Source organism: Paroedura picta, chromosome 16 (genome assembly GCF_049243985.1).
Source record: "Paroedura picta isolate Pp20150507F chromosome 16, Ppicta_v3.0, whole genome shotgun sequence".
Lineage (NCBI taxonomy): Eukaryota > Metazoa > Chordata > Lepidosauria > Squamata > Gekkonidae > Paroedura > Paroedura picta.
Window position 1 is genome coordinate 1,220,548 of NC_135384.1, and position 20,888 is coordinate 1,241,435.

Genomic DNA, 20,888 nt, shown 5'->3' on the forward strand with positions numbered 1-20,888 from the left:
AGGGAAGGCGGGGGGGGGGGGGGCTTGAGGTTCCCAGCACAAATGCTCCCCTCCCTCCCGCATACACCCCAGGCCAGGGAAGAGGGCCCACCAGGGCTGGTCTGCAGGATGCAGCTGCCCTCGGAAGGCATTGTTCGGGCAGGAAGCAGCACCGGCTGACCCTCCTTTGGAGAAAATGCATCAGCCAGTCCGGAAGCGCACACTAGGCAGAAAATCAGGCCGCAGCTGGCCGGGTGGGTGAGTGGGTGGGTGGCCCCAGGCAGAAGTAACACAAGTGCAGCACCAAAGATTCTCATCTTTCACGGCCGCCTGTCCCATGCCTGAAAGGCACCGTTCTCTAGCCAAAGGCCGTCAAAGGGAGACTCCACTGGGAAATGCCCAGAAGAGGAGTCACGGGGGGGGGGGGGGAGTAGCTTGAACATCCTGCAAGACTTGGGAGGGGGGGGGAACATCCACTAAGGGAGCTTGCAGGGTGACCTCTCAGGCCCGTTGCACACCTGCCTCCCAGTGAGGCCGAACACGGGACTCTCCTGAATTGGATTCTGATCCGGGTCTCTCCCGGTGCTTGCTGTGGGTGTCTCGGATGGGAACAAGAGAGGGCTTTTGTCCGGGAGAGTCACAAGTTGGAAGGAAAGTACGGACGTCAACAATGCAGGTCCCAAACAACGCTAGCTTTATTGAAATTAAGTTGGGAATATAACACTCGCGGACCACGTGGAAAGAGACAGTTTTGTCATCAGCGTCCATAAATAATTTCCTTTAAAGCATCAATAGATCCCGATTTCTTCCGCCCCCCTCCCCCGTTCCCCATCCCTTGCCCAGATCAAAAAGGAGCCAGCCTCTCTGATCTGTTTCCTGCCATTCAGAGCTACAACTTCCTCCTTTCCCCACGGGCTGAGATCAGACATTGGAGTCCGTTTCCGACCTTGGCCCAAGTTCCCGGATCTCCCTTTCTGCGTGGGGAGGGCAGACGGAGCCCCAGGATCGACCCCCTCCATTCCACGGGAATCTATTTCTTCCCAGTGTGATCAAACTCTAAAGGCAAAAGCAGCTCGCCCTCAGAGTCTGGGATTGCCAACTTTCAGGTGGGGCCTGGAGATCTCCTGGAGTTCCAACGGATCTCCAGACAGCCGGGATCAGCTCCCGGAGAAGATATGCCTGCTTCAGAGGGCAGCATACCTTGCTGAGGTCTCTCCCTTCTCTGAACCCTACTCTACCCCCCCCCCAAAAAAAAATCTCCAGGAATTTCCCAACCCAGAGCTGGCAACCTGGAGACACACCCTGGGTTAGTTCACCTTGCCTAAGTGGCCAAGAGACTGGGAAGAGATTTCTCACCCCTCCTCCTTCCGCTGTGCCTGGAGAGGAGCCAAGGGACCCCCTCCAGTGAGCCCCCCTGCGGGGAGGGAGAGGCTGTTATCTCCTTCACTTCTACCCATCCTGGGGCATATTTCTAGAGCAGTGTCTCTGATCCCGTTCGTTACAACATCCTGTTACAGACGGGAAAGCATTAGGAGCAGCAGAAAGAAAAACAGGCAGATTACAGACAAGGGGAATTCCCCCAGTAAAATAACAGTAAAAAAAGAGAGAGAGATTAAACGTGAAAAGAGTACTGGACGTTCTCTTTAGCTGAATAAATCCCTCAAAATTAGCATGAAAACGTCATCAGCCACTTTGTTCGAAGACGTGACCAGCTGGTGTTCTGCCAGGGGAAATGGCGGGGTGGTCTGGTGTGGGGGCTGCAAGTTTGCCAAGCAAGCGTTTAGGGTGGCCCAGTGAGAGGGCACCGATGCCCTCCAGGGGCTTGGCTTGCTCCTGGGCCCACCCTCCTGCCAGCCAGGTCCCTAAGCACCCCCTACAATGTTGCCACAAGAGGCTGGCACTAAAGTGGCGGAAGGCAAGGCAGGAGGAGATGCCTCCCAGTCCAGTCATCGTGACAAACCATGGGATGCCAGGGAGGGCCGCCCCTTCTCCTGAGCTCTGCCCGCAGAATTAAGAGACCCCCGCACTCCTTCTCCACCTGTGAGAGGGGCACGGTGTGAGAATTGGGGCAGTGGGGGGGGACACTCTAATATATTGGCTCACAAATTGGGAGGTGGCTTTTCTTCCTTCTTGGCTGCCCTTTTGTGTCCTGAGGAAAGATGCTCTGCATCCACACTGTCAGACACCCCCACACCCTGGAGTAACACCAAGAGTAGAGTCGGCCAGAAGATAACCGTTTGAACTTTCCAAACCTGTAGGAATACCAACATCGAGGGCCCTCGCTGTGCCCAGGAATGCCATCGCACCTGCAAGCACCTTTCCTGGGCCCATCAAGTTTTTTTGGAAAGTGGGTGGGTTCCAGGGGAATTTTTGCCCAGGAGGGCTTCTGATTGGCCAAAGGAGCTATGATTGGCATTGCAGGGTTTTTTTTTAAACGTTGCTTTGGCAGAAACTCTCATTACAGCAAAGATCTTTACTGCATGACTGAAGGTCAACTGGGACAGCCATTTTGTAGCTGCACCCACCGTAGTGTGCCCCCCCCCTGCTCAAAAAGGCTGAGGATCTTTAATTGAAATCTGGATCTCAGGTTCGGGGGGTGTTTCTGGCCTGGGTGGGGCCTGAGACGAACAAGACGCCCTCCCCCTCTTGAAGTACTGGGACTATGGAACCGGGTGCGGGAGACGCATTTCCAAGCGGCAGACTCAAAATCTCATGCTGCCTTAGCCCCGAGGTGGGTCGGCGGGTGGTTGGAGGGCCTTGCCCGCTCAGCAGAGGGTGGCGTACGGACCGTCAAGCACTTTGTAGCGGATTTTGGTGTTGGTGATGGCGCCGTGCTTTTGTCGCAGGTGAAGCCGCAGCTGGCTCTTGTGGCGGAAGCGCAGGTTGCATGTCTCACACTGCCAAGAACAGACCGGGGTCAAGCGGCCTCTGAGCCTGCAGGGACAGCCCTGAGGAGCTGGCCCCCCTCTGAAACCCTCCATGGGACATGATTTGCTATGGACTACAATTGGGGTGCTGCTCTACCTCTATGGTGAAAATACCGGGGTCTTTGGCAGTTAAAGGTCGGCTGAGTCAGGAAATTGGCCCAGCACAGCCAATATTGGCTACCCAGGCTGGCAGCAGCACACCTGGATCTCCTAATGTTCTTGCGTATCACCTACTTGCTGCCTGATCATTTTGGCTGGGGGTGCCGGGGCTTGAACCTGGGGCCTTCTGCATGCCAAGCAGACACTCTGCCACTGAGCCACGATCTCTGTCTACTATATTCCATCTAACGAAACATTTTAATTTCTTCTTTTTTCTCCCCAAACTTCCAACTGTTCCATAATATCTTATCTAAGGAAGAGAACTGAATGCCCCCCTCCGCCCGCCAACAACAGACTCTCTGAAGGCCTTTGGTTGCTTTTCTGGAAAGACCCCAGAGCAGAGACCTCGCAGTTAACCCAGCAGGGGTTGGAAAGCTGCAAACAGCCTCGACAGCTGGAAAAAACGTTTCTGCGAGAACTGATCGGTACAGATTCTCTAACTGGGCATAACAACATATTATCTCATAGGAGGCAGGTAGAAAGAAAATCCCAGATAAAACATGAGCCCCTGTCAACATTTGGTCTCCCCGAAATTCCATCCACCCCTTCAAATGAGGATAAGAGTTTCCCCGTGAGGTTTCCCGCTCCACTTCCCCACCAAGCCCCCTGACCCCTCACCACCAAGGCCTCCACTGAGCCCCCCTCACCTGATAAGGTTTCTCGCCCGTGTGGATGCGGATGTGGCTCTTGAGGGTCTGCAGGTGCCTGAAGCGGGTCCCACAGGTGTCACAGGGGTAGGGCTTCTCCCCGGTGTGGATCAGGACGTGGGCTCTCAGGTGGGCTACCTGGGGGGGGCAGAGGAGATTGAGGAGGAGGGTCCAGCGGGACTAATCTGTTTGCCTCAGTTAAAAGCAAAGGAACAACTTAGGCAGAAGTTCTAAAATGTCCAACACTCGGTGGCTGTCCTGGGGGTAGTCAAGCTGTGGTCCTCCAGATGTTCATGGACTACAGTTCCCATGAGCCCCTGCTAGTGTTTGCAGGGCGGTCTAAAAATTAAATAATAATAATAATAGTAATAATAATATCCGCCAGTCCCTCTGGCTCTCGGACAGGAGGCCAGGACTCTGGGACTCTCTTGCAAGGGGGCTGTGAGGCCGGGTGGGAGGAGCTGGAGCAGGGTCAGGCGACGTGGGAAGCTCTGGGGGGACTGGCTATAACCTTGAGGGGCCTCTGCAAAATGCTCATAAAAACACAGCCTGTTGTGCAAATTCTCTCCCTCCCCACAAAAAAAAAAAATAAACAGTCAACATGAAAAAGAACACAAACTCATTTGGTGTGAACTGAGCCTTGTATTTTGTGTTGGGAAGCGGAGTTACTTTGTGAGTGGATCGTGGAAAGTAGGGCAACATGAAAGCCTAAACAAAGTTGCATTCCAGGGGCAACATGATGCTGCTGAGGACAGTTGAAGGAGGCCCCAAACCCCTGGAGAACTACCAGGTCATCTGCTCTGCCTGCCTCGCTATTTCGGTGGCTGCATTTCTTCAGTGGCATTCATGCTGCTGGTTTGCTGCACCTGGGACAACATTCAACTGATCTGCAGGACCCAGGAGTCACCTGATACTCTGGACCCATCTCATGATTACCAGATCTGGCACCGATTAGGCACAAGAAACGAGGCCTAATTGATCTCCGATGCTTTCGTGCGAAATTTGGGGACGTCTTTAGTGCAAGAGACAAACATCCGGGGGGGCACAAGACGGGTGTGTTCTAATAGGCTAATTTCCCCATCAGTCTTTCATAAACCATCCCCCCACCCCCACCCCCAATGTGTTAAGAAACGGCTGCCCTCCGCTGCTCTGAGCCTGCAGGTAAACAGACAAGGTAAAGGAGCTGCTTTCAAAGGTGGGACGGAGGGTGCTGAAGAAGTCATAACTCCCACTGGAGTGGCCTTTACTCGCACCCCTAGGTGGCAAGGCCCACAGCCCCTGTACCCCTGCCAGTATGTGGAGTGAGAAGCCCTTGTGAACGTCCCCCCCCCCGTCTCACCTGCACAAAGCGAGAGCCGCAGGTCTCGCACCTGAAAGGCTTCTCCCCCGAGTGGATGCGCAGGTGAGTCTTGAGGTTGGCCGGCCGGTTGAACTGGGCCCCACAAATCCTGCAGCGATAAGGTTTCTCTCCTGAGGGTGAGAGGCAGCCCAGGTACTGATCCAGGAAGCTGGCAGGAGTGACCGGGGCCTCCCTCGGTTTCGACACCCCCTTCTCATGCCTGCTCAGCTACTCAAAACGGCCAGGTGATAGCCAGGGCTTAGACCTACCTACTTGCTTCCTTCCTGCACAACCCCTCCCCCCGGGGGCTCTCCACCCCCTCGGGAAGACCAGCGCAGAGATGGCATCCCTTCGGAAAGTTTTAGCGGTGCCCATGAGCACCCCTTGGGTGAGGGTGCTTTTCTGCTGGGCCCAAAAGGTGATGTGAGGAGAGTGTTAGGGAGAATCTTTCTGGGATGGGGATGAGGGGCCGTCACTGAGAAATCCCTGCTCTCCATTTCCTGGTTGTGAGCTGTCAGCAGGAGGACACAGCCCTGGCCCCGCCTGAGCCCTAGAGGTGACCCCAAACCTTAACATTGACCAGTGCTCTGACACACACCTTCGTCTCACCCCTCCTGCGCTTGAGTGCTCCTCCCTCACCTGTATGCAGGGACCTGTGGCTTGCCAGGTTCCCCTTGTATCGGAAGCCGGAGTTGCAAAAATGGCATTTGTAGGGCTTTTCCTCAGAGGGGGGTTGTGCCGGGGCTCTGCCCCCTTCTTCCTCCTCCTCCTCGTCCTCCTCATCCTGGTACCCTGGAAGACCAGCCTGCCCGTCGCATTGGCTGGAGCCTGGGAGGGGGGAAAGGATGGATGCGAGGTCAAAGGGAAGCATCTCCCTCCCGGGCCTTGACAAATTTAGTACTGCCTCCGCCGGAGCCCCTGCTGTACAGGGACTGACTGCTGTTATTCAGTGAGGAAGGAACGCAATCTGCACATGCCCCAAGGAACTCATATCCAAGCAGTTCTTCATATGTTTTGGGGCAGAGGCTTGCCCCCAAAAGAGGACTTTCCTTAGAATATTTTTGTATCATCTATTTATTGAATCTTGGGAGGGACCCACGAGGGTCATCTAGTCCTGTCCAAAGCAGTAGCAGCACCTGCAATACCTTCCCCAACACTTCAGGATGCAAAAGAACTCCCCCCCCCGGCATTCTTTTTAACCCTCGGTCTGCCCAGGCCCAGGCTGCCTCTTTCTAAGGTCTTTGACCCCCACTTACCTATGCCCAAGGGGTCAGTGCGGCCCCTGGAAACATCATCCTGAGAATGGGAGCACAGCAAGGGGGCTGGCTGGTCACAGATGGGGCAGCGGTGGGTCTGTTCTGGAGGCACCCTGGGGACACGAGGGAGGGAGGTGAGACCCTGGCTCTGCTGGGGGCAGTCAGACCCTTCATCTCTAAGCAGGCAGGAATGCAAAAGGTGCAGCTCGGTGCCAAGAAAGCAACTCCTGTTCGAATTCTGTCTTCCTCGCCGTGCCATCGGAGGCCGAGCCAGGGAGGAAAGGGGAGAGGCCTCCTGTTCCACAGGTGTTGAGACCACCTGAAGTCAAACCTGGGGCTGCTCCTCCCCCCCCACACACACACACAAATTCAGGGGAAAGCCCCAGAACACCTGGCTCGCATCTCCGACGGCCTTCCCAGGCGCTAGTGATGGGTGGCACTCTGCACATGCTCAGGGGCACCGTTCTTATTTTGCCTCTCCTGACCCAGGGCTGAGAACCGGCCCCCTCTCCAGCTCAGCACCGCCTGCCCGTTTCCAGAGGGGAAGTGCTGGGGCTCGGCCGAGGCCTCTCACCTGCCTGGAGCTGGACCCCCCAGGGAACCTTGGCCCCCGCCGACCGGGTCTCTCTGCAGGGCGTTCAGCACGATGAAGCGATACTTCTTCCAGTTGCAGGCCTTGGAGTCCGGGGTTGGGACGCAGCGGCTGGAGCCGGGAGGAGAGGCCGGCCGGCCGGGAGGAGACTGACCCGCAGCTCCTAGGGGCGGCCCTGAGCCCAGCTCCTTGTCCTTGGGGGGGAAGGAGGGGGCGGAAGGCGGGCTGGCCACCGGGCCTAGGATCTCCACCACAGGGGGGACCTCTTTGCTGCCTGGCGGGAGGGAGCCGGGAGCTGGAGGAGCGAAGAGGAAGGGCCCTTGGTCGTAGCTGCAGGAGGACAAAAAGAGAGGGTCACCTGCACCAGCGGCCGTGCCCGGCTTCCAAGAGCCCAGTTCTGACCTCCCTGAGATCCAGCCACCTGGACGTGGGAGGTACTGAACCCGACCCTTAGGCCACCAAGGTTGGCACTGTCTGCTCGGACTGGCAGGGGCTTTCTGGGGTCTCAGGGAGGGGGTCTGTCCCACGCTTAATTAGAGATGCCAAGGACTGCCCTTGGGACCTCCTGCCCCTCTCCAGAGGCATCCTTGGTCCGGAAGAATTCTCTTATCAGCAGGGGTCCCAGGCAGGTCTTTCGCCCCACCCACTGACTGATCCTTTCCAACTGGAGATGCCAGATTTTGAACTCGGGACTCTCCGCGTGCTCAGAAGACATTGTGCCACTGTCTGGACTTGGTCCCTCGGGGAATGTTAAAGTACGTGGTATTGCCCCCATGGAGTCCCTAATGCTTGCAGCTTCTCTCTTGCTGTCAACGGGGGTGCGGTGGGGGTCTGGAGGGGTCCCAGGGCTCCGCCCTCTCCCTGCCTGGCCCTACCTGGCTTGGATGAAGCGGCGGCAGCTCTCGACCACGTGCTCCATCTGCAGGTAGGAGGCGGCGGCCAGGATGGCAGGGGCGGTGCCCGGCGTGAGGAGTAGGCGTGAGGTGTACATGAAGTCCAGGAGCGCCTGGAATCCGGCAGGCTCAATGGAGCCGGGCAGCCGCAGCACACTCACCTCGTGGCCTCCCCGGCCCCGGAAGATGGAGTAGAAGAAGCCGCTGGAAAGCAATTGATGTGTTTTCGTCCCACTGTTCTCCCCTCTGCAGGAACTCAAAGGGGCTTAGAAAACCTCATTCCACTCTCTGCTGGTTCCTTGCCACAACAACCTTGGGAGGCAGGCCAGGCCAAGGCTTTGTGCAGGGCCCAAGGTCACCCAGCAAGCTTCCCTGGTGGAAGTGGCGATGCAAACCTGAACCGCTCCGTGGCAGTGGCTCCCCGTGGGGCGATGCTGGGAGGGGCACACCAAGCGTTTGCTATCACAAGCATGATAGCATGCCCCTTCTGCCCACCCCTAGCCACAGCCAGGTGGCGCCTGGAGATGTCCTAGCACTGCAGCTAATCTCCAGGCCACAGGAATCCACCCCGCTGGAGAAAAAATCCCCAGTCTCCATCCCCTAGTCTCCAGGCCATTCCCAACCCTCAGCTGGCAACCACAGAGACCCCAACTGGCCACCAACCTCCGGAGAGGGGGGGCTCAGTAGCACTCCCACATTGTTGCCCCCCCCCGTGCTACGGCCCCTCCGAGCACCTTGGCCTTGAGGGGGGCAGGCACTCACCTGCAGGCGGCGAGCACTGCCTTGTGGGCCTGCAGGGGGCGCCCTCCCACACGCAAAGTGACGTCCGTGAGAATGTGGCGCACACGCAATTCGTTCAGGTTCAGCAGCACGTCCCTGGAGTGACGGGTGAATTCTTGCACATAGCTGGGGGGGCCTGGGCCTGCCATGCTGCCTGCAGGAGAGGAGGGGGCATGAGTCAAGAGGAGGAGGAGGAGGAGAGAACAGTGTGCATGCAAGAGCGATTCTGCAGACGAGGATCCACAACTGACAAGACCCTGCTCCTTTCTTTCCCCACACTTCCGTTTTGAACTGGAGCCAATGCCGTTCACGCTCCTGAGAACATCCAAAGGGAATTGCAGGCCTTGGTTTACCTGCTCTGGGTAAATTAGGAGATTCTGTGAGCACACAAATTCCCAGACCCAGAACAAAACTTTGTTGGTCTTGCAGTTGCCGCCGGACTCAGACCTTGAGCATGCACACGAAAGCTTCTACTCAGAAGAAAACGGGTTTGCTCTTTAGGGGCAGGGGAGGACTCCGGGATTTGGCCTTGGGGCAGGGGAAGAGCTTTCTTGACTCTGCCTTCAGCATCCGAAGAAGTTAGCAGTGACTCAGATTCAAAAGAAATTCTGTCTAAACCTCCAGAAGCGGTTTCTCAGTGGAACAGGCTTCCTCAGGAGGTGGTGGGTTCTCCATCTCCGGAGATTTTAAAGCAGAGGCTGGAGAGCCATCAGACAGAGAGGCTGATTCTGGGAAAGTTCAAGGGGGTGGCAGGTGACAGTGGAGAAGCAAGAGGGTTGTGAGTGTCCTGCATAGTGCAGGGGGTTGGTCTAGATGACCCAGGAGGTCCCATCCAACTCTTCTATGATTCTATGACTCAGGAAAGCTCCTCTCCTGCCCCCTGTTTTGCCCCTGGACTCTTGCTCTTTTTGCCTGCTCCAGGCAAGCTCACAGCGACTGGTCTTGATCTCCCTCCTTGGGGGGCAGGATTCTTTGGCCCCCGCTAGGACGCCAGCCTTGGCCCCTTCTGTTCTAGAGACCCCCTCAAAAAGCAGGCTGCCCACCGAGGACCCTGGCCCAGACACTCACCCCTGGCCGGCAGGGACTGCTGTGAAGTGGGCCGGTTCCTGTCGGTGGTGGGCAGGGGGGCAGAGATCCAGCTGGACCCCCCTGGCCCTCCAGGAGTCCCGGCGCTCTGAGAACCAGCCTCGGCGACAACCCAGCCAGGGAGGCTCCTTTATAACTTCGGTGCAAGCTGGAAAGGAAATGATGCGGTCACCTCCTTCCTTCCCCTGGACGGAGGGTGGAGGTGTGTGTCGGGACGGGGGGGGGGGGCATGTATTTATAGACCTCTCAGGAAAAGGGATGGCCCAGCCACTCAGGAAGACTGCCCCCCCCCATCCTCTCTGGCGCTGGGCTTTCTCCCCTGCCCCCTCTGGGTGCTTTCTCCAGCTGCTCCCCAGGGGTGACCTCCCCCAGCACACACACACAGGCTGCCTTTGCTTCCCCCTGGTCCTGCAGATCGCAGCATGGGCTGCATTGCTTGCCCCCCCCCCCACTTCCTGGCATTGTTACTCCCTCAGCAGACGCTGCACATCGAGTGGCAAGGAAGCACCTGCTCACAGGAGGCCATTTCCTTGCCCCCCCCTTTCCCGGTCTTCTGGCAGAAGTGCAGGTGGGGGGGGGGCTCAGCTCCCTCCCCCGGAACCTATTTTGAATGCCAGGATTGGAGCCGGGAAAACATGAAGTCATCCTGAAGACAGAGTGTCTCTGAGCATGTGCCAAAGGCTGGTCCCTCCCCTGAGCAGAGTCTCAGATCACCAGAAATTCGGGGAGGATGGGGACCGCCCCTCCCCTGACTCTGGAGGCTGCACCGGTCCTGCGATGTGAGAGGAAAGCCACGGCACAACAACAGCCGAAGAGCCCCGCTGGGCCAGGCCACTGAGGGTCCACCTAGTCCGGCACCCAGCCAGCCCCTCTGCAGGGCCAAGAGCAGGCCAGAGAGGCTGTGGCCTTCCCCTGAGGGGGACTCCCCCTGGACATGGAGGTTCTCTTGAGCCGCCTGGCTAGCAGCCCCTGGTAGACCTCTCCCCCAGGACTCCGCCTAATCCCCTTTCAAAGCCCTCTGTGCCTGTGGCCATCACTGCCTCCTCTGGCAGCATTTCCTTTCCTCTGCCCTGAATCAACGGCCCAGTCCACTTCCCTCCCATTCTGGGAGTCCTAAGGCTGCCAACCTCCCTGTGCAGCCTGGAGACCTCCTGGAGGGAGAGCTGATCTTCAGGGAAAAGGTGGGGGGGGGCTCTGTGGTTTCACCCCCCCCCCTCCACTGAGCTCTCCCTGGGTGGCAACCATCTAAAAGGGACCCGCTTTGGTGGTCTCCAAGGAGGAAGTCTGAAAGGCACATTTAGACTCCCTTGGGGGAGTGTGTTTGGTGGGGGTTTCCATGGGACACCGGGGACCAGAGCCCGGGTCGTCGACTTGGACCGCGGTGGTTTTCTGGCCAGGGTCCCAGGCCGAGAAAGGTCCTTTTCGCCCCCTCCTTTGGTCGCTGCGCCGGGGCTACGCCCCTGAATACTCACAACAGCCCTGCGAGGGAGGCGAGGCTGCCGGACGAACGATGGCCATGGAGGGCTCGGCGGGCCGGTCGTCCCGGGGGTCGGGCCGGGGTCTTCACCAGGCCGGCCATTCCGACGAGGCCTCATCTCCCCACGCCCGTTTCGGAAGCCGCCCTGGCCGGTTGGGGCTCGGGGAGAAGGGCGGCCTGAGAGGCGGGCGCCAGGGACCCCCACCACGCGCTCTTTTCTCCAGGGGGGAGGTGGGAGGGGGGGTCACGCTCTCGCTTGTTCTGTGCTGGGGCGGGAAAGGCACTCTGCGTATGCTCCGCAGCGCTGTGCCGGGTGGCTGAACGAGGGATGGGGGCGAGCACTGGGGACCTCCGGCCCGGCAGGCGCGCTCAGACGACTCTACCCCGCAGGGCTGGTGTGCGGATGACAGAAGGGGAGGGAGGGAGGGAGGGAGGGATGCCAGCGCCGGCATGCCCGGGCAGCGATCCCAGCCAGGCGCGGGCGGCACACCCCGGGGATCTGGGGGGGAGGGGACCCAGGGGATCCCGCCCCCCCCGACTTCCTGCGCCACGTGGTCCTTCGCCGCCCCCCGGCTCTCCCCCCCCGCGGGGGCCTGAGCCCCGCCGCCCCTCCCCCTGCCCATTCATTCTCCCCCCGCCCACCGGAAGTGGCAGGAATTCCCAGGGCCCACGTGACCCTTTGGAATGCGGTGACGTCACCCAGGGGGGTCCATTAAAAAGTTTCTTTGGGCCGGCGGAGGAAAGTTGCGCGGGATCGAACCTGCGGCGCGGCGGGGCCAGCCCGGCCGCTCCGGCCCCCGGTGAGCTCCGCGGCAGCGCCCCGGCCCCGCCCCACCCGGCTGCAGGCGAGGGGCGGCCTGGCTGGGGGTCTCGCTGGGGGTCTCGCTCCGGGAGGGCGGGGAAGCGGCACCCCCGCGGCGGATCTGGCGGAGCGGGGGGACCCCCGGCGCCCCCAAAGGGTTCCGGGAGGGGGTTGGGCCACGAGGGGAGGGGTTCTCCAGGGGTTGGCTTGGGGGTCCCGCTCCCCACCCCGGACACGGCAGCGCGGGGGGCGGAATTGGGGGCAGGGTGGAGTCCCATATGGTGGGGAGGGGGCTCAGGGGAACCCCTCTGGATCCGGCCAGGGAGGGTCCATGCGGCCTCACTTCAGTTCCTCTGGAGGGTCGGGGGCAGAGGCCTTCCCCTGATGCCGCCTCCTGGCCCTGGGATTCAGAGGTAGACTGCCTTGGAAGGTGGAGGCTCCCTTTCGCCCCCCTGATTAGGAGCTCTTGATAGCTTGCTCCTTTCGGAGTCGGCTCCACCCTCCGGCAACCAAACCCACATTTCAAGCGCTCTTGGGGTCAAGAAGCTTCTCCTGTTTTCTGCTTATTTCCCCCTGGCTTCTTTGAGTTCTAGTATTGCGAGAGGAAGAAAGGAAAGCCCCCTCCATTCATCCCCCCCCCCATCCTGTCTCCCCTCAGACTCCCAGACTCCCCAGCCCTTCCGCCCAGGGAAAGGACTCCCACCCCCACCCCCATCTGGGATCAGCTCTGGATCTCTTTCCAGCCCCGCACAGGCCTTCAGTGACCTGAGCTGCACCCAGAATCCTAAGCAGTCCCGCACGGACAGGGGCACGACCCTCTTGGCTGTTATATTTTTTAATAACCCTTTTCCTAATAGTTCCCTGCCTGCTTTTTCCACCAGGGCCTTGTCATTTCATTGAGCTTCCCACTTCAGCCCCAAAGTCAGCCTCCAATCCTCCACAAGCAGCATGGATTTAAAATAAGGATTTTTTTGGGGGGGGGGGACCAGTGTGCATCAACCCCCCCCCTACATACACTGGATTCCCTTCACCATGTTTTTGTCCATTCACTCATGAGCCATTTCCTTGTGTTTATATTGTGAGGGGCCTTGAGTTCCCACGAGGTAGAAAGGCTGCTACTAAATGTTTTCAACAGCTTAAATGTTTTCAAGCTGAAGTTTCTTCAGCTTCCCAGACCTGCCTTGCTTTCCCTCTCTCCAGGACACTGGCATCCAAATATATAATTAATAATAATAATAATAATAATAATAATATTTTGTGTGCCCCAGACCTGAGTTTTCTGTTGCTTTTCTTCCCAGCTGTGCTCACAATGTCCGGCCCCACCTGGCTGCCGCCCAAGCAGGTGGGTGTCTCGGGGGCTCCCGGCATCTTGCTTTCCACTCCAGTGGCTTGTAAGCCCCAGAAGAGTTTTGCGACTGGCCCTGTGGTTCCCCGGCCCGGGTACGGAGCTCAGGAGGCCAACGGGACCATGAGCGCAACGGGGCCGGCCCATCGGTACCCAGCCCCTGTGGCAGGTAAGAGGTCTGCTGGGAAGGGGACGCATCGCCGGCAGGCAGTTGAGGGGTCCAGAAGGGCCAGGTGGCGAGGTTTGGGGAGGGAGCATTCTGCGGAGGGACACGTGCGGCCGGTTGTATAACCCTGGGTATCTTTAGCAGATGAGCACTGGGTTTGGGAAGAGACGGTCGCAGGACAGGTGTGGTGGGGGCAGGGCACTCAGGCAAGCAGGGGGGTGGGTGTGGAGGGGAGATAGGCTGCTCTGTCGTGGTAAAGCCAGGCGTCTCCCCCGCCCCCATGACAGGCGGTGGACGGAGGCCAGCAGAAGACCAGGGTCTTGAGGCTCCCCTGTTGGCAACAGCCTGCTGGAGAAGATGAAGGCTGGGGTTCTGGGTAATGCGATCCCTGCAACTCTGACCTGCCTCCCTCCGTCTTTTCTGTGCCAGGCCCCCCTCCCTTCCCCCAGGACCCCACGGCTGAGCACCATTACCCGGCCAAGGAGGAGCAAGGATTGGCAAGTTCTTGGGGCAGCCCCTCTCCCTCAGGCTATCATGGGCAGGTGAGCTGGGCCGAGGAGAAGCCGGGCGAGGTTCCTTCGCTAGGCAGGCGGTGTGGCATGGGAAGCCACCCCTGTTGAACCTCTGCCCGCGAGTTGCTGCGGTTGGGATTCCAGCTGCACAGGGAAGAGTCGGGGGGTGGTGGGCGACCGGACTTCCTTCTACCTCTCTTTTGGGCCCCACAGTCAAAAGTAGCCCCACCCCCCATCTCCCTCCCCCTCTTTTTCTCCCCCCCCCCAGGGCTCCTCCCTAGACCAGCGGCCCTCCTGCTCCTCCAGCATCGATGTACAGATTGATTCCCTCACCAACATGTTGGCAGATATGGAGAGCACAGCCGGGCACTGCCAGGGGGAGAGGCAGGTAGGGAAGCGAGAGGGGGGTGGGGGGGAATCCCTGGGGCTCCCCCCGCCCAGTCTCCTCCCCTCCTGACCCAGGTCTCCTGCCTTCCTCCAGAACATGGATTCTGCTTCGTACCCGCCCACCCCACTGCATCCAGGCGCCTGCAAGCCAGCCGGGCCATACAAGCCCTCCCCCTCGGCAGCCTTCCCCCCTCCCAAGCCCGCCGCTTTTGCCACCGACTCCTATGCCAAGGGCAACTACGGAGGGCAACCGGCACAAGCGCCAGCCTACCCGGCCTCCTCGGGGCTGCCCGCCCAGTACGGCTCTCCCGTCCCCGGCGACTCTTACGGAGCAGGCTACCACCGGGCCACGGCAGCCCCCAAGCCGTTCCCGCAGCCGATGCCGGCCTCCTACGCCACGGCCTCGACCTCGGCCGGCCCCCTTTTCAACGTTCAGGTGAAGGTGGCCCAGCCAGTCCCGGGCTACAACCAGCCCCGCCGGCAGGCTGAGCAAGCGTACGGCCCTCCGTCCCCACGGCCCAGCTATGGGGCCAAGCCGGCCCCTCAGTATGCCTCGGAGCCGGGGCAAAGGGCCAGACCCCACGATGCGGAGCCCTGGTATGGCAAGGGCGAGTTCTACGCTGGTCCTGGAGGACACGCCAAGCTGAGCCCCCCAGGAGGGCCGTACCCGTCCGGGCTGGGGAAGCCGGGGAAGGACGAGTCGCAGGCGCCAGCCACCTCCGGAGGGGTGAGGTACCAGCATCAGGTAAGAGGGCAAGGCAGACGTGGTACCAAGGAGGGAGGCTTGCGAGCTCCAGTTGAGAAGCCCCGGGAGATGTAGGGGGAGAGACGGGAGAGTGGGGTCTGGGCTGGGGAGGGCCTTGCCGGGGGAGGAGCCCAGGGAGTCTGCCCCCCAAAGGCAGCCGTGATATTGCTGGGAGACCTGGCCCCCGGGCTGCCTGGGAAGGGGGGCCTGGAAGGCATCTCGTTGGCTGGTGCAGCTTCCTGTGGCTTCTCCCTGTACTGAGGACTCTTTGTGTCTCCCCCCCCCCCCCCCAGGCTCCCCCAAGCCGCCCAGAAGAGGAGCTGGATCGGCTGACGAAGAAACTGGTGTATGACATGAATAACCTTCCGTCCGGGGAGTATTTCGGTGAGGAACCCGAAGGGGAGATCTGGAAGGGGGGAGAGTCTGGAGGGCTCTGGGGCAGCCGGGGGGGGTGGCTAGCTCTGGATGGGGACATTCCTCGAGGTTTGGGGGGGGGCATCAGTGGGGTGGAATGCCCCAGAGCCCCCACAGCAGAGCCGCCATTTTCTCCCAGGGAAACTGACCTCTGCTGCCTGGAGGTTAAACCTAGAAAGGAGCGGCCATTGTTAGAAATGGGCAAGCCGCACTTCTCTCGTTGTTTGGCCATGAGAGACGACGTTTGGAAACTTGGCAAGCAGAGCTGAAAAGACAGTTCAGAGAATCTGCTAGAAAATAAGAATATCTGAATAGATGTTAAGAATTCATTTGTGAGCCACTGATGAACAGTTTTGGTCTGAAAACGGCTTGTGTATCTGGACTTTGCTCTCGCTCACCTTGAAGAAAAATTGTTCCCCCTAGGCCCGTTTCTTTCTAGGTTTGGCTTCACACAACAGGCGGGTCCTTTTCTTCTTGGCACCCCCCTGGAGGTTGGCAACCCTAGAAGCTGCAGCACCATGACCCTGATTAATGCAGCATTGCCCTGGAGGTCTTTGGGCTCAAAGCTCACCTCTGCCCTCCCACATGCGATGCACGGATTATGATACTGGCCTGCCTCGAAGGGCTGTTGTAAGCATGGTGCGTGATGCTGAAACTGTGCCATGAATATTGGGACGGGGACAACCCAGGCTGGCCTGATCTCTTCCGATCTCAGAAACTAACCAGGGGGCTTCCATGAGTCACGGCCCCCTTCTGGACACTCCCCCCCCCCTCCAGCCACTCCGTTTCTTGCCCCCAAGGCCAGCGCTCCCAGTTACCTCTTGTCCCCCTCTGGCCCAGGCCGCTGTGCCCGCTGTGGCGAGAACGTGGTGGGGGACGGCACGGGCTGCGTGGCCATGGACCAGGTCTTCCACGTGGAGTGCTTCTCCTGTGCCACCTGCCGCTGCCACCTTCGGGGACAGCCTTTCTACGCCATCGACCGGCGATCCTACTGCGAATCCTGCTACATTGTGAGTGGTGAGAGGTTTTGGGGATGCTGGGAGGGAGGGAGGGAGGGAGGGATCTGGGGCCTTCTAGTGCTCAGTCTGCAGGACCCAGCTGCAGTTTGGGTCGTGCCGTGCGCAGGTGTTGAGCTCGACAAGGTTCCTGTTGAGGTGGCTCGAGCAAGTCAGCCATGCCACAAACTACGGGCGAAGGCAGCTGGCCAGTTGGACACAGCGGCCTCTGACCAAGGGGGGGTGGGATGTCTGCTTCCTCCCGCCCTGCCAGGTGACCCTGGAGAAATGTTCTGTGTGCTCCAAGCCCATCATGGACCGGATCCTGCGCGCGATGGGCAAGGCCTACCACCCTCAGTGCTTCACCTGCGTCGTCTGCCACCGCTGCTTGGACGGCGTTCCCTTCACGGTTGACGCCACCAGCCAGATCCACTGCATTGAAGATTTCCATCGGTACCTGGTCTTCCGCCCCCTCGCCCCGCTTGCTGCCTCAGGGGCTGGAGGGCAAAGGGGGCACAAAGAGGGCTTGACGCCACTGGGGCAACCTGGTAGCCCAGGCTGGCTGGCGGCCCAGGGGATGCTGCCTGCTCCTCCCCTTGGAGCCATTCCGCAGTGGCGGAAGCTGCCCTTTTCTCAGTGGGGGAAGCTGCCTCCCAGCTTGGCAGGAGACGCTGCTGCTGATTCCTTCTTCTTGCTCTCTGTCCCCAGGAAATTTGCTCCCCGGTGCTCAGTGTGTGGAAACGCCATCATGCCGGAGCCGGGCCAAGAGGAGACGGTGCGGATCGTTGCCTTGGACCGCAGTTTCCACATCGGCTGCTACAAGTGTGAGGTGAGGGTCCCTGGACTCTAGGGAGGGGGAAGGCCAGTGGTGGGTCAGGCCAGTGCAACTGGAAGCTGTTTTGGGTCAGGGAGGGACCTCGCAGTAGAATACCTTTTTCTCCAGGGGGAACTGGTCTCTGTAGCTTGGGGGTCCGCTGTGATTGTGGGGGGAGATGTGGCATTTCACAACCTGCCCTCCTCTCTTCTCCCCCCCCCCAGGAATGTGGGCTGCTGCTCTCCTCGGAAGGGGAGGGCCGTGGCTGCTACCCGCTGGACGGCCACATCCTGTGCAAGAGCTGCAGCGCGCGGCGTATCCAAGAGCTCTCCTCCAAGATCACCACGGATTGCTGATGGGTGCAGGCGGGGGGGGGGGGTTCCCCACACTCCCCTCCCCCCTGGGGCCTCCTCTGCTTGGATCCCCCTCCTGATCCCCTCCCCAATTTTCATTCTGCGGTGGGTGGGAGGCCAGTCCCCAACTTGGCAGGGCAATTTCAATTTCTCCTTGAAAGAAATCCTCTGCACGTTCCTCAGGGGAGCCAAAAATGAACTTCTCCATGCCCCCCTCCCCCATCCGCCTTCTGCCCTATGGGCCTTCGGTCTTCCCGCCTGCCCCGAGAGCCCCAGAACCCATAAGCTGGTCTTAGCTGGGGGGTGGGGTTCGCCTGCCATTCTTCCGTCCCCCTCAGCCCTGCTTCCTCCTCTGGCTTTCAGCTCGGGAGCCTGGCCTCCTGGGGGGGGGGGGCTTTAAGTGTCCTCCGGTGTTCAAGTTACGGTGTTGGTTTTCTTGCCTCCCTCCAATTTCTGACCAGGGTCGGGAAGAGAAATGTGTTTTCCACTTCAGAATTCAAATAAAGTCACATTTAACGTTTGGACTGTTTTTTGCCTGATTGGGATGGGTGGCTCTGCCCCTGGGGGGGGTTGTGGGGGAACCAGTCAGTGGGAGCAGGTGGCAAAAGGGGGGGGGTGATTGGAGAGGTGGTCACTTTCTCCCCCCTGCCTCCCCCCCTGCCCTGGAGTGTTCCCTATGGAGAACTTTTGACTGGTATGCAGAGATTTGCACACACGCACAGACAGCCCCCCATCTACCTGCTGAGCAAAGGGCTGCCCACCTGAAACAGCAAAAAAAAAAAAAAAAATCAAAAAAATATCTGTGTTCCTGAACATTTAATAATAAATATACTAGCATGCCTGGTCATGTAAAGTGCACTTAGTTAAAATTACTTTCTGTCTTGCCTTTCTGCAAATCTTAAGGCCGCCAACAAATCAGGTTCACAAAAGGCAGCAAGCAGGAACATGAGGCAAAACAGGCACAGCTGAAGGCTCTGTTGATTTGTCTCTCCTTGGTGGCCTTGAGCCTGTGCTCTTGATTCATCAGTTTCGGCACACCTGTGGGGGGGAGAAGGCTGGGCTACAGGATGCAAGGCCCATCCTGGCCTGCTTCCTTCCAGCCCAGGGAGAGGCCCTGGTGGCTCAGTGGAAGAGCCTCTGCTGGGCATGCAGAAGGTCCCGGGTTCACTCCCCAGTGACCGTCATGCGCTAAAGGAGCCTCCATCGCTCTGAGGAGCCAACAGAAGCTGCCTGGGGAGGGGGGGTTGCATAAGGGAGGGCCTTCCTCATCACCCTGTTTCTGTCCCAGAGCTGTTATCTATTTTATTATTTGTTTGTTCACATTTGCCTGTCTTACTGGAGTGTGACCGAGCACGTGCCTTTTTCGCATGGATAGCTGTGATATTAGGAGATGGATATTGCAAATTCCAATTAGATACGTTCCATGTATTGCTGCTTTAAGAGCTGTAAACAGAGCAAGGACGTGTTTAAAATGAGGCCAAATCTAAACTCTGAGTAGAGCTAAATAGGCTGTGACCACAGTCCCCTCCAGGACATATTCCAAAGCAGGCCGTAGTGGCAAGGCGATACTAATAATTAAGTACTATTGGGGAGTTCTATTTTCTGTTGTGATGGGAGTTTGGAACGACCATATAGATGCTTATGGGTTTTACTGTCTTTTGTTATATAAGTGGCAGGAAAATATAAGAAAATACAGAATAAAGTTCAAAGATATCTTAAACTATAAAAGGTAATATTTTATTTAACCAGTTTCATTTGTAATAACAAGGAATAAGACATATGTAATAATACTTGTAATTTTATGCTTTATTATTAGCAATTAAAGAAGACTTTTGTTTTCACTTCAGCTATAAGTAGCCAGCTAGGTGGGTTTCCTCTTTTTCTTCTGTCACGTCCAGTTCTTTCTGTACTGCAGCCGCTCTTGCAGAGCTCTCCGAGCCACCTGGAACTTGGATTCTCACTGGTAACTGGGTCTCCCACACAGCACTTCCCAAAGGCTCTGATCCTTCTTTAGGTGACTCCCTGTTCTTCTCCTCTGCAGTCCTACTGCCCACCCCCTAATAGCTCTACTGCGCTAGAATCCCATGAATCCCAGCCATGACCATGTGGTAACGCCATGCAGACCCCCTTCCATGTCCACCTGAGGCCCATTAAGTACCAATACCGAGACCCCCCCCATGAGCACATGGTAAGAAGAGTAAAGTTGTTTTTTATATGCCGCTTTTCTCTACCAGTAGGAGTCTCAAAGCGGCTAACAGTTGCCTGCCCTTTCATCTCTCTGCAACAGACACCCTGTGAGGTGGGTGAGGCTAAGAGAGCCCTGATATTACTGAAGAAGATGAGTTTATTCTTATATATGCCACTTTTCTCTACCAGTAGGAGTCTCAAAGTGGCTTAGAATCCCCTTCCCTTTCCTCTCCCCACAACAGACACCCTGTGAGGGAGGTGAGGCTAAGAGAGCCCTGATATTACTGAAGATGGTTCTTATGTGCCACTTTTCTCTACCAGTAGGAGTCTCAAAGTGGCTTAGAATCCCCTTCCCTTTCCTCTCCCCACAACAGACACCCTGTGAGGGAGGTGAGGCTAAGAGAGCCCTGATATTACTGAAGAAGATGGTTCTTATGTGCCACTTTTCTCTACCAGTAGGAGTTTCAAAGTGGCTTAGAATCCCCTTCCCTTTCCTCTCCCCACAACAGACACCCTGTGAGGGAGGTGAGGCTAAGAGAGCCCTGATATTACTGAAGAAGATGGTTCTTATGTGCCACTTTTCTCTACCAGTAGGTGTTTCAAAGTGGCTTAGAATCCCCTTCCCTTTCCTCTCCCCACAACAGACACCCTGTGAGGGAGGTGAGGCTAAGAGAGCCCTGATATTACTGAAGAAGATGGTTCTTATGTGCCACTTTTCTCTACCAGTAGGAGTTTCAAAGTGGCTTAGAATCCCCTTCCCTTTCCTCTCCCCACAACAGACATCCTGAGAGGGAGATGAGGCTGAGACTGCCCTGATATTTCTGATTTCTCAAGTGCTTTTCCCAGTGCTGTGGTGAGCCCAAGTTCACCCAGCTGGTTGCATGTGGGGGAGGGCAGATTCAAACCTGCTATTCCAGATTGGCCGTCCACCATCGTATCGACTATACCAAGCTGGCTCTCAGATGCAACCCAGACCCCCACCCATGTCCACCTGAGCCCCCTTAAGTAAAAATGACACCCCCCCTCCCATGAA

The 20,888-nt window shown here is 58.2% G+C and overlaps 2 protein-coding genes across 3 annotated transcripts; one reads left to right on the forward strand and one right to left on the reverse strand.

The window, feature by feature from the left end:
* Window positions 1-650: 650 nt before the first annotated feature.
* Window positions 651-11,712, reverse strand: BCL6B (BCL6B transcription repressor). Its single transcript, XM_077312898.1, has 10 exons — window positions 11,131-11,712; window positions 9,641-9,806; window positions 8,555-8,726; window positions 7,775-7,996; window positions 6,882-7,229; window positions 6,308-6,420; window positions 5,691-5,879; window positions 5,052-5,182; window positions 3,713-3,850; window positions 651-2,876 (listed from the first exon to the last, which is right to left on the reverse strand). The coding sequence occupies exons 3-10, from the start codon at window positions 8,719-8,721 to the stop codon at window positions 2,745-2,747; spliced, it is 1,440 nt and encodes a 479-aa protein (XP_077169013.1). The 5' UTR covers window positions 8,722-8,726; window positions 9,641-9,806; window positions 11,131-11,712; the 3' UTR covers window positions 651-2,744.
* A 73-nt stretch (window positions 11,713-11,785) lies between these two features.
* On the forward strand, window positions 11,786-18,189 carry LOC143825003 (thyroid receptor-interacting protein 6-like). 2 transcript variants are annotated; one of them, XM_077312896.1, is made up of 10 exons: window positions 11,786-11,935; window positions 13,236-13,451; window positions 13,878-13,990; window positions 14,229-14,348; window positions 14,442-15,092; window positions 15,386-15,476; window positions 16,347-16,516; window positions 16,776-16,954; window positions 17,210-17,330; window positions 17,540-18,189. In XM_077312896.1, exons 2-10 carry the CDS (start codon window positions 13,247-13,249, stop codon window positions 17,669-17,671), a joined length of 1,782 nt encoding a protein of 593 aa, XP_077169011.1. In that variant the 5' UTR covers window positions 11,786-11,935; window positions 13,236-13,246; the 3' UTR covers window positions 17,672-18,189. The 2 variants fall into 2 exon arrangements, with proteins under 2 accessions (XP_077169011.1, XP_077169012.1); XM_077312897.1 differs by lacking the exon at window positions 14,442-15,092.
* The last annotated feature ends 2,699 nt before the right edge of the window (window positions 18,190-20,888 follow it).

Coding starts and splice junctions, on each gene's coding strand:
- BCL6B (XM_077312898.1), bottom strand. CDS start 8,721: ATGGCAGGCCCAGGCCCCCCCAGCTATGTGCAAGAATTCACCCGTCAC. Junction 7,997..8,554: donor GCAGTGCTCGCCGCCTGCAG/GTGAGTGCCTGC, acceptor ATTGCTTTCCAG/CGGCTTCTTCTACTCCATCT. Junction 2,877..3,712: donor CGGGCGAGAAACCTTATCAG/GTGAGGGGGGCT, acceptor TGTTCTTGGCAG/TGTGAGACATGCAACCTGCG.
- LOC143825003 (XM_077312896.1), top strand. CDS start 13,247: ATGTCCGGCCCCACCTGGCTGCCGCCCAAGCAGGTGGGTGTCTCGGGG. Junction 14,349..14,441: donor ACTGCCAGGGGGAGAGGCAG/GTAGGGAAGCGA, acceptor GCCTTCCTCCAG/AACATGGATTCTGCTTCGTA. Junction 17,331..17,539: donor TCGGCTGCTACAAGTGTGAG/GTGAGGGTCCCT, acceptor CCCCCCCCCCAG/GAATGTGGGCTGCTGCTCTC.